Below are 12,388 nucleotides of genomic sequence, written 5' to 3'. Positions count from 1 at the left end.
TTGAATCAAAATGTTAATAAAACTTAACAATCTTGCACACTCCATCCATGTATGACAGCTTTCCCATTTTTAGACACAGCTCCTCTCAAGTCACATGGTTGACTGTGAGTCTTGTGCTCTCCTGTAATGAGACACAGCCCATCTCAAGTCAAATGGTTGACTGTGAGTCTTGTGCTCTCCTGTAATGAGACACAGCCCATCTCAAGTCAAATGGTTGACTGTGAGTCTTGTGCTCTCCTGTAATGAGACACAGTCCTTCTCTAAGTCACATGGTTGACTATGAGTCCTTTGCTCTCCTGTAATGAGACACAGCCCATCTCAAGTCAAATGGTTGACTGTGAGTCTTGTGCTACCCATGTCCAGAGCCGAACTTGCACGTTGTTCTTCCTCTTGTTTTTCATGCACAGTAGCAACACTGAAGCAGAGTTTACAGCAGCCACTTTAATTCCGCATGCGATTCACATCCAAAACAGAAAAGCATTAACCAGAAACTTGAGCACCGAAGTGTTCATCAGTGCAGTCAAGCTGTCTGTAACAATTTTTCAAGAGCTGTGCTCAATGATCAGAGATAAGATTAACTCTTGATAAGGAAGCTGAGACTCAGTCCACTAGGGCACTCCTATACAGATCTTGATGAAACACCACACAGTTGATGCTGCCCTGACTGAGATGCATCACAAAGAACAATGGCAGGGGGCAGCTTTAGGAACCTGTTTGGCACGGCAGGTTGTTTTACCCCTGGATGTGCAGCGTGCACATAATATTCACCCAAATGTATTGAACACTGCAGCTGTAAATGCTAAGAAGGTTCTGATTTGAAAAGTGTGCTGAAACAGAAACAGAAAGGTCAAGCAGACAAATTTGTCGACTAGTGTCTTCATCGGTTTCTTATTCACTGCCAATAAAACAATGGCGAGAACAAGCCAACAACATGACATCCAATCAATCTCTTCAGCTTCCTCATACTGTGTGTGACGATACAATGAATTCAATCTGTCCTCACTTGATACAAACATGGCTACAGATTGAAACAGGCTATTGAAAGCTCAATTTAACATGGAATATATAAGAGCATGGAGATATAAAGGACATCTCTTATCCTGGATTAGAATAGAAATGATCAATTTCTCAGGATAAAGCAGATCTCTTTGAAGGAAAATTAAATTGTGCCTCCCTCACTGATTTGATATTTATCGCTTTCCATTTTAACTACAAAACACTTCCCCTGGAGATGCTTGATGTTTATTCTTTTCTTTTTTTCTTTTTCAGAAGTAAGGGGCTTTTTAACCATCACAAGATGGTCCAGCCAGTCCGTCAGTGTCTTCTGCATCATTGTGAATTTCAGTGGCAGGAATGATGAAAACCCTGTTATTATATATTTGCTTCTGTTCTACCGTTTTGAAAAAAGAGAATAATGAACGCTGAAGTTTAAAAAGGAAGCCGCTTCAAATGTCATTAGAGTTGTTTATCTTTCTCTATATTGCTGTGTTCTGAGGGGCTCTGGGTTTTGTTGCTAAAAGACTGAATTGTAAAATTTTTTCTCTAAATTCGTTTGAAATAAAAAAATTAAAAGGCGGACATCGGTACGAGCAAAATGAGTACAGAGGGATCGATGGCTTTAAGGACAGCTGGGTCAGCAAACTGGAAACCCAACAAGCTCTGCTTCTGATAAAGTAGAGTGCATAGCAGGTTCAACTAATTATGGAAGAATGCTGCTCACACACCCCATGCATTGTACTGAACATGCGGCTCACACACCCCATGCATTGTACTGAACATGCGGCTCACACACCCCATGCATTGTACTGAACATGCGGCTCACACACCCCATGCATTGTATTGAACAAGCTGCTCACACACCCCATGCATTGTATTGAACATGCTGCTCACACACCCCATGCATTGTATTGAACATGCGGCTCACACACCCCATGCATTGTATTGAACATGCGGCTCACACACCCCATGTATTGTATTGAACAGGACTGTGGGACACAGCATCACATAGCTCCTGTTAAAATAGACCGGTCTGTAAAAATGCCCAGAGCTCAACCTGTAACTCAAATTTCAATATCTGTCTTCTTAAAGCTTTGCCTCTTTCCTGCCACTCGCTTTTCTCCATCACAGCCAGCATGGCACTAGATATATCAGCTAAAGAAAGAAAAGACTCTTAAACGAGAGAGACAGTAGAAACTTGTTCTTCGAGGATCAATGCAGCAGTCAGGGAATTCTTTTGATTTGTTTATTAACCAGACTGAAGGCCTGCAGTGCCCACTATAGCCAGATTCAATGAAATTCCAAATGTGCTGCTGATATGAAACCATCTCTCTTGCTTTCTTTTACTCCATTTACTAAACATCAGCATTCCAAAGGAAGGCTCAAATATCCCTGAGAGCAGTCTGGGGTTTTGTAAGGACAACTAGGGCCTCTGTGTGTGTGTATTCATCAATATATAGATCTAGAGTCACACTTTCTGTAGCCAATGCAAGTAGAAAGCTGGGCTGCCTCCTGCAACTGGAACAGCTTGGGCACACGCCTCCAGTCGAGGCACAACATCTTGGACGCTCTTCTGAGGTATGAGGATCATTCATCTTCCAGGGTGTCAAGCAGAACGTGCCACTTGTGTGTGTGTTTCAGATCCTATGGTACAGTTCACTACATATTTAGAAATCCATATTTGACTTTGTATTTAGTATCCTGGCCAGAAAAACATTCAGCCACTGGCTTATGTGCTCAGCAAAAATCATATTAGCAGTAGAGGTAGTGGTAAAATACAAGTTTGCATATTGTGCGTGCGGTCTCTCTAATCCAAACCACCCATTTTTTAATTAGACGTTTAGAATGAATCAACATCATCCCCAGTCTGCCAGAACCCCATGTTTGTTTGCCTGTTAAATGGGTAACGCTCTATCCTTTAATAGGCTCCTTTACTTCAGCCTGCAAAATGGTTCACAGGGCTTTTCAACTGTAAGAATCCGGGCTCTTTTTAAAACCGGATTGCTTCAGCATGCCCTGGGTAAGTCAGAAGACTCGTACCTTCCATTATTACATACCCTTAAACTGTATACACTGACAGCACAGAAGCCATTAGTTCCACCTGTACCGCAGGCTTATTAGAGCGGCTGGGCTGGATGGCAGCAGCAACACATCTTGTGAGTGTGGCGTGAGACAAGGCGGTCGCAGGTAATGAGTACACACTATATTATCAGCATTCTCCAGGGGTCTCCACCAGACATATTCATATTCTCTTGAGGAATTTCTAACGACCCGCTCAAATACAACTCGGCTGTGCGTGTGCGTGTGCGTGTGCGTGTGCGTGTGCGTGTGCGTTCCTTGGGTTTTATTGGTCTGTTGTGTCTGCTGGCTGCTCTCTCCCCTCTAACTTCTCCACAAGGAGATCCCTAGCTTCTTGTTCAATTCCCTTTGGCAATCCGACTAACTTGCTAACTGACCTCTCGACTGGCAGCGAGCGAGTGCAAAGGGGGGCTGAGTCTGTCAGTAATAGAAATGAGCCTTTGTTCTTAATGAAACTTTTCAACTCTTTTATTCTGAATAATATCAACGGCAACAACAGCAAGTGTTCATGTAAGCCTGCTGGAAATTCTAGCAGCAGCTGATTTTATGTTCATCAACAACATAATGACCTAGAATAGGTTTAGAGCAGCTGCAATGACCAGCTGTCCTTGCTGCTTTGAGAGCTGGGTATACTGAGTCCCATGTTTCAGCCCTAGACTCCAGGCAGGAAGCCTTTAACCTGGAGACATACATCAACATACAGCAGGACCAGGATATTGCTACCTCATATATATACACATATATAATACTATAAACCAAACTGCGCTGATTTCCTAAACAAAATATTTCCTAATATCAAAATGCCTTCATCCTTTGCTACAATCATAGATGAACAAAATGGGTTACAGGTAATCATTTTGAAATGGTTTTATAAATAATACCATCTTTACTGGACTATATAAGATGCTGAGCTGAGCTGCTTTGAGTTCCACCCTGTGTATAACTCACACCACGTGTGTATACCTTTCTTACAGGTAATCATTTTGAAAACCTTTCTTACAGGTAATCATTTTGAAATGGTTTTATAAATAATACCATCTTTACTGGACTATATAAGATGCTGATCTGAGCTGCTTTGAGTTCCACCCTGTGTATAACTCACACCATGTGTGTATACCTTTCTTTTACTACTCCATACTACATCATATAGAATAGTATTACTGGAGTAAGCCACAACCCATGTGCAACCTGCATAGAACCTGCATGAGATGCTTCTAAAATATGCAATAGGGTGTGCAATATATTCAGAAGATTACTGTATATAATTGCTACATTTTGAGACCCCGGAGACAGAAGTCTGCAAAGCTTTACAGAGCTTGTTGCAGATCGTTTCTGTTCTGTGCCGTGTTGATTTTAAACTGTTACATTTGCAGGTTGCTTGTGTTGTCTTCATTGAAGTTTCGTATGGTTTTTGCTTCTGCTGCTTCTTGCTACTCCTCAGGGGTCAACTTTGCAATAGATAGGTTTCAGCTCCATGGTACTTTCTAGGGAAATATCTTAATACATATAAAATTACAATTGAAACCTCTCGCAATGTGATCTGAGTGGCGCTCAAAAATGCAGTGTGAAACTACTGTGAAAGTCTGCTCTCTGGATGCCATTGCATAACAAAACCAGAACTGCCAAGTTCATTTGAACAGTGTCATCACAGGGCTACATCGCTGAGCTATAATCAGAAACCTGAATTGCTTTCCATTAGCAGCTCTGAGTGGATAAACCCTGTGTAGCTTCACACTCAGGGTCAGGGATAATGAGAGTGCAGACTTTAGGTACCTGAGTCACAACTTCCAAAGCAGGCAATACTGCCCACTGCCACACCCACGGCGTGTAAGCTACAGGAACCCACAGCAGCAGCTGGTTATCTGACAATCTTTTGGTAAACTTGAAAAGTCTTGGTGTGCCGCACTGGATGTGCTGTTTTTAGTATTTTAATATTTATCTTTACTGCAGGGATATCTGAGACAGTGGCAATACCCCACACGAATGCACCAAGGCCAGGGAGCACTCCAATGAAAGAGGGTGGGGTTTGAAGGCAGTCCAATGAAAGAGGGTGGGGTTTGAAGGCAGTCCAATGAAAGAGGGTGGGGTTTGAAGGCAGTCCAATGAAAGAGGGTGGGGTTTGAAGGCAGTCCAATGAAAGAGGGTGGGGTTTGAAGGCAGTCCAATGAAAGAGGGTGGGGTTTGAAGGCAGTCCAATGAAAGAGGGTGGGGTTTGAAGGCAGTCCAATGAAAGAGGGTGGGGTTTGAAGGCAGTCCAATGAAAGAGGGTGGGATTTGAAGGCAGTCCAATGAAAGAGGATGGGGTTTGAATGCAGTCCAATGAAAGAGGGTGGGGTTTGAAGGCAGTCCAATGAAAGAGGGTGGGGTTTGAAGGCAGTCCAATGAAAGAGGGTGGGGTTTGAAGGCAGTCCAATGAAAGAGGGTGGGGTTTGAAGGCAGTCCAATGAAAGAGGGTGGGGTTTGAAGGCAGTCCAATGAAAGAGGATGGGGTTTGAATGCAGTCCAATGAAAGAGGGTGGGGTTTGAAGGCAGTCCAATGAAAGAGGGTGGGGTTTGAAGGCAGTCCAATGAAAGAGGATGGGGTTCTGAGGTCAACGTTACTGGGTTATTTCTGCACAGGTTTTATTGGAGATTTCTGAACTAGCGCATCAACAAGACCTCAATGATTGCTTTGTAATTTGTTAACATGTCAGAAGCCATTGGAAGCGTCAATGATCTGCCAGTAATTAAAGGCACGGGAACAAAAGCCAGCCGTCTTTGATTGGAAAAAGTACAAATCTAGCCTGAAGCAACAAAAAGCAATCTCTTCTTCTCACATAGACCACACTTGCATATGCAAATGGAACCTAATTAGTACAAATCAGAGATGTCCATTTCTAATTATAAGATGAATTTACCCTCTAAAGCTTGCAAAAAGAAGATTTGAATTTCCAATTTATTAATTAAAAACGTTCCAGTGCAATTAACTGGAGCTCATTTCAGTGTATGGTAATTGCTGACATAATCCTATTTAGTATGACAATTTGACTAATAGGATCCCTTTCAAACAGTGCAATGTTCCTTCTCCGGATTCAGGAAAGAAGGAGTGTTGATCCAGTTCCATTTTTAACCTTGTCAATCTCACAGGCCATTTTAAAAACCTGTACAAAAAAAGAACCAGAAATAGGATATTTAACTTTCACAAACAGCCTAATGTACATCGGAAAAACTAACTTTCTGTTCATTTCTAGTTTTATAAAAGAGTAGAGTCTGTGGCTTTGAATTAATAGTTTGATTTTCCTTTCACAAAAAAAATGGAAATAGTTTTTCGATGTAAACACCTTAATAAATCTGCCCCAATGAATGTGAAAGAAGTGAAGTCTGAATGTGAATCTCCTGCAGTCCTCCCTCACCACACGCCTAGTTACACCTTGCACCTCCACACACAGCTTCCTGTCTATCAGACCCTGCACTCTGGAGACCCTGCTGAACAGATGGTATTGTACCACAAGACACAGGGTCAGCTTTGCATAGCAACATCGCATATATCTTCATAAATTAAACGAAAGAGCGTGACACACATATTTGATTGCAAATCTCCATTTTTATTTAATATGAATTTACTGTCATTTTTTTTTTAGATAATAGCGTTGTGGCAAAATAAATAGGACTTCTAGAAAAAATTAATAATAATAATTTAAAGTGAGAGCAATACTAACAACTGTTTTTTATATGTTTGAAAATCGATCTCAGCCCATTTTCTGTAACTGAATTCGATATGTGCTCAAATCATTCTGAAGATGCTTAGCACTCTGTGCTACAGCTTGGGGTAATAAAGTTCCTAAAGACCCTGCCTGCTCTGCTCGACACAAGCTTGCTATTGTTATCGTGTGCCTCACCCACCACTCCTAGTCCTCTCGTAGAGCCATCAGCAGTCCCTTTACTTCGGGGACGGTCACCATGCTTTACAGACACTGGAAGTGACACAGCTGTCCTCGGTTTCCATGCTGCACTTCTAAACTGGGATGCAGAATCCACGACTTGTCAGACTCCCTCTCACAACCCTTTAAAACTCCAATACATCTCTGCTTCTCTAACTGAGCCAGGGTGTTTCAGGTGATTCACTAAGTGGTTCAGCTCTGATGCACAGCATTGCCTCGTCTCCCAGGGCTCCTATTTGTATACAGTGGGGCAGTGACTGAGAAAGCTGTGCTGTCGAATTCCTTCACTGTATTGAAGAACTGTTCAATCAGTGGTTTTGGGAAGAGAAGGAGTGGTAGCAGTGATTTTCAGCACAGTGGTCCCAGGTATCTAATCGCAGTGATGCCAGACAAAGTTTCATTTAAATAGCATGGAGCCCTACTGAGTGTGCAGCTGTGTAAAGCTGGCATGCATTGCTCAGTGGGAGAAGTGAGCAGGTATTCTGGTAAAGGTTGCAGTGGAAAACAGTTTAGTCACAGAATAATATAAATATTATCATGGCTGGTGTAGATTCCGTGCCCAGACCTGAATGTGTGCAGCATCGCCAGGGACAACGAGGAGAAACAACAGCTGCCTTGCAAGTACTGCGCACTTCTGACATGTCAGCCCTAACATGCTGTTCATTTTTAACACAATGGGTTCAAATCTCAAAGTCATGCCAGCCTGCTGACCGTCCTTCTTATTGGGAATCACGGCACTGAATATGGCAGCAGTTGTCAGTTGTGGTTTAAGCAGAAACTACCATCTAGAGTCTGGAAGATCTTGTATAACAGGATACTGAAGTAGATGTAAACATTTGAAAATGCATCTCCCCAAAGCTATCGAAAGGTACAACATGCTTTTTTAAATGACAGCACATATTTGAAGCACTTCATTAAAAGCTGGTTACTGTACATTAAACACATTTGAAAGACTGCCTGTGTACACGTTGAAGCAGTAGTATAGGTTCAGCCCTTCTGTGCCAGTTAGTACAAACCGTATCAAACTTGCTGCAAAATCCAACAGGACTCTTCCACCAACTTCAGAAAATAAAATAAAAGAACAAATGTTCCATATCTAAAGTGAATGAGCTTTACATTGAGCTGACCTTACTGTAATGTAAAGCTACAGTGCTAGAATCAGTTTAACAAATAAAGAGCAATCTAATGAAACTCAGCAGCCTTTGTTCCCATGCCCTTTTGCTATGACTACAGTTGTTTTTTTAGTATGCTTCTCTCCAGTACAAGATTAGTTCATTGGAACAGTTAATCTGCAAGCCTGTTACCAGATTAGAAATTTGAGAAAGCCAACCCTCAGATCCTCACATCACTTCACTGAAAACAGACGCTTCAGTTATTACATTCTGCAGCCAATTATTCATGACCTGAACTGCATTATTAATCAATTATCGGCTACAGAATTACGTTGACTGCGTTTAAGATGATTTGAGCGTCAGACAGCTGAAAAACATTGATTTCATTAGTGCACTTAATTAAACTGGCTCACAAAACTCTGAGAGATTATCTGACAGGTTAGAGTGTGGAGGGGGAGCTAAGACTGGGGCAAAACAGGGTCTGGTGGCTCCTGGGTTGCTGTTAGACTCTCTGGAATTATACTGCAATAAAGATGAAGTATATTTACACACTGAAAAACAATATATAGTCTTTTAAATAGTTACAATGTATCAGGTATGGCCATCGAGTTCGGGGTGAATGAACTGATTAACAAACCTTCCCAAAGTCCTGGGGATCAGCAGTACCCCACAGTGCTCACGTCACTCCCTGAGCCTTCCCAAAGTCCTGGGGCTCAGCAGTACCCCACAGTGCTCACGTCACTCCCTGAACCTTCCCAAAGTCCTGGGGATCAGCAGTACCCCACAGTGCTCACGTCACTCCCTGAACCTTCCCAAAGTCCTGGGGCTCAGCAGTACCCCACAGTGCTCACGTCACTCCCTGAACCTTCCCAAAGTTCTGGAGCTCAGCAGTAACCCACAATGCTCACGTCACTCCCTGAGCCCCTTAACCAATGCCCAGTGGTAGTTTCTTATTAGTCCTAATAGCCAGAAGAGCACTTGATCATCCACAACCAGAACAGTCTGTAAAAATAGCTCCAGCAGTTTGATATGATAATAAATTCCTGTAGTCTGCTGTACACCGTATGCTTAGCCTCTCTGGGAGGGCAGTACGCATCTGGCTCCCCTTAACAGTAATCAGTGTGCGGAGCGAGGCCGCAGTGACGGGTCCCTGGTGTGGAGCTCCTGCAGACAGACAGGCTGCACTCCTGACAGGAACAGGGGGTCAGCATGTCCCTCCCTCCCCACCCGGCACAAGGACATCCATCACACAGGACAGCAAGGGAAACCACATCCTACTCAAATTCCCATTAATATTAGTATTAGGGTTATTATTACAACCCAAACAACTACTACTAATACTGTACACAAGTCCCTGAGCAGACACATTATATCTACTACTACTATGGCAGGGACATTGCTATCTATCTATTATCACCTACCCCAGAAACTACATCGATACACAGCAGGTTGTGTAGATAAATTACATCGATACACAGCAGGTTGTGTAGAGAAACTACATCAGTACACAGCAGGTTGTGTAGAGAAACTACATCAATACACAGCAGGTTGTGTGCTGGTGGTGTGCAGCAGACGTCTCAGAGTCCACTGGGCTGGGTGTGTGGCCTGTCCCGTGTCTCTGTACTCACGGAACTGGTGCAGGTGGTTCCAGCTGCGTGACGGGGGCTGGGCGGTGATGGTGATAATGGGGCAGGGGTTCCCTGCCAGCGTCTCGCACAGGGTCTGCTGCTGGAAGAACACCTTCAGGGGGTCCAGCGTGCGCTGCAAGCACTGCAGCTGCATCTTAAACAGGGGAAGCAATGGTGCAATGGGTTTGTGTTTGTCAGGGGAACGGCCTGGCAAAGGGAAGCAGCAAGGTGCTTCAGAGGGTCACTACCTGCAGAGCACTGTAGGTGTAGGGATAGTGGTAGGCCAGGTAGCAGACGTCCTCGCTGTGCTGGAAGGTCACACTGAAGGTCAGAGTGTAGTAAGTGCGACCTTTCTGTCCCCTGCCTGGCAGCGAGCTCTGAGAAAAGTGATTCCTGAAAAAGAGAATAAATAATGGGCTCATTTCAGCTCTGCCGCAAGGAAGCATCCCAAACCAGCTTCTCCACAGTGAGCACAGTAAGACTACTGTAGGTTAAACCTGGACCAGGAAAACATGGGGACTCAACTGTGTTTCATTACTATGTCACAGTATTTTAGCCTGCCTGTATTTAGCCCCCTCGTTATAATTAAACTGTTTCTTGTAGCCTTGGACTTTATAGTGTTGCTCTTGCCTACAGAGTTCAGCAACCAGGGGATAGTGGAACCCGTGGATACTCCCTTCCCTCTCTCTTTCAAAACATTGGGGTTTTTTTGGCAGTGTTTTTCTTCTGGCTGCAGAAAGAGACTTATTGTTTATTTGATTTAACTTTGTGTTTCCTTTTTTTGTGTTTTTTGTCCCTCTTGTGGGTATATTTGTCTGTTTCCTTAGTTATTACTTTATTTTAAATAAAGTGGAATAAAACAAAAGCCTTTCAAATCTTTCGTTTTTGTGCTGTCCCTTCCTGGTTGTGTGGGTGGTGGATGAGTGTCAACTCTCCTTTCAGAATCCTATACGGACTCGCGTGGCGATAGTTATCAACCAGGCCGATAGCTTGCTGTGAGTGTCCCACAACAACTACACGGCATACTCTGAAGACATTTATAAAAGCTTAAAAACCTCATAGCTGTGGTTTAAAAAAAAGAATGGAATATTATATGCAGCATTACTGAATGGCCTCAAATTGGTATATGTTAAAGTATATGGTAAAATACAGACAGACAGGCAGGCAGACAGACAGGCAGACAGAGGAGGACTCACTTGTAGTAACAGATGTCGCTGCCCGCTCTGACCCAGTGAGGGTTGCCCTCCAGAGCTTCTCGTACTGAGTACAGGACTGGCTGCATCCCTGCCACGGGTAAAGAGATGAGTGAGCGCCTGGGAGCAGAGAGCCTCCCAGCTGCCTCCCTGAGAACAGGGACTCTCTCCAGAGGGTACAGCCTGCAAGCATGGCTCTGTTCACAGGCATGGGCCTACATGCTGGGAAATTGTGTTCATTCATTTATTTAACATGGAGGCTCTGCACTGAACCAGTAAATTAATTACAGCAAAACGGACACACTTGCCATTCTACAAACCCGCCCTATTGTATTCATTCATTTATTTAACATGGAGGCTCTGCACTGAACCAGTAAATTAATTACAGCAAAATGGACACACTTGCCATTCTACAAACCCGCCCTGTCTGCTCATTCACTTAATAGTCCTGGTTTATACCGCATGACTAATCTATAACAGTTACACCGCATGACTAATCTATAATCGCGCCTGCGTGTCTTCGAAGTAGCAGTATTACCGCACAGTCTCTCACCGTAGTTGAACTGGGTATTGGCTTTCTCACAATTGATGATGTTGAAGCGATAGGGAACCCCAGCCTTCATCCCACTGACCTCGAAATAAAACCAATGGTGGTAGTGGGAGCAGTTGACATCTGAGTTCAGAATCACATCGTACTCATAGCTGTGAAGGGAACAGAATATAGAAAAGACTGCGTTTCAGAAAACAACAGCGCTTTCACGCTCCTAATGTATTATCTTAATAGAAATGGCTTAATATCCAATATAAGCTACTTTACCTTCCCAGAGCTGCCAGTGCCAAAACTATACATGCATATTAACCCCTGCCAGTGATCATGGGAGTTATGATACTCTCTCTCTCTCTCTGCACTAACCCCTGCCAGTGATCATGGGAGTCATGATACTCTCTCTCTCTCTGCACTAACCCCTGCCAGTGATCATGGGAGTCATGGTGCTCTCTCTGCACTAACCCCTGCCAGTGATCATGCGAGTTATGATACTCTCTCTCTCTCTGCACTAACCCCTGCCAGTGATCATGCGAGTTATGATACTCTCTCTCTCTCTGCACTAACCCCTGCCAGTGATCATGGGAGTCATGATACTCTCTCTCTCTCTCTGCACGAACCCCTTCCAGTGATCATGGAAGTCATGGTGCTCTCTCTGCACTAACCCCTTCCAGTGATCATGCGAGTTATGATACTCTCTCTCTCTCTGCACTAACCCCTTCCAGTGATCATGGGAGTTATGATACTCTCTCTCTCTCTGCACTAACCCCTTCCAGTGATCATGGGAGTCATGGTGCTCTCTCTCTCTCTCTGCACTAACCCCTTCCAGTGATCATGGGAGTTATGATACTCTCTCTCTCTCTCTGCACTAACCCCTTCCGGTGATCATGGGAGTCATGATACTCTCTCTCTCTCT

The 12,388-nt window shown here is 43.7% G+C and overlaps 1 protein-coding gene and 1 long non-coding RNA gene across 3 annotated transcripts in view; one reads left to right on the top strand and one right to left on the bottom strand.

Annotated features, from left to right (window-relative positions):
- The window catches only part of LOC131699172 (uncharacterized), an 85,582-nt gene extending 84,275 nt beyond the window's left edge, over positions 1 to 1,307 (top strand). Inside the window, exon 4 of the long non-coding RNA XR_009308071.1 lies at positions 1,270 to 1,307. This is a non-coding gene — a long non-coding RNA (uncharacterized LOC131699172). The remainder of the gene's footprint in view (positions 1 to 1,269) is intronic.
- LOC117428351 (cytosolic carboxypeptidase 4-like) overlaps positions 1 to 12,388 on the bottom strand; it is a 93,096-nt gene that overhangs the window by 45,511 nt on the left and 35,197 nt on the right. For both annotated transcript variants that reach the window (XM_058995614.1, XM_058995615.1), the window contains exons 14-17: positions 11,482 to 11,630; positions 10,932 to 11,019; positions 9,984 to 10,128; positions 9,736 to 9,889 (exon numbers count right to left, since the gene is read on the bottom strand). In XM_058995614.1, coding sequence (XP_058851597.1) covers positions 9,736 to 9,889; positions 9,984 to 10,128; positions 10,932 to 11,019; positions 11,482 to 11,630 — 536 coding nt within the window. The remainder of the gene's footprint in view (positions 1 to 9,735; positions 9,890 to 9,983; positions 10,129 to 10,931; positions 11,020 to 11,481; positions 11,631 to 12,388) is intronic.

This window comes from Acipenser ruthenus, chromosome 21 (genome assembly GCF_902713425.1).
Source record: "Acipenser ruthenus chromosome 21, fAciRut3.2 maternal haplotype, whole genome shotgun sequence".
Lineage (NCBI taxonomy): Eukaryota > Metazoa > Chordata > Actinopteri > Acipenseriformes > Acipenseridae > Acipenser > Acipenser ruthenus.
Note: the sequence above shows the minus strand (reverse complement) of the source record. Positions and strands in the feature narration are given on the sequence as shown.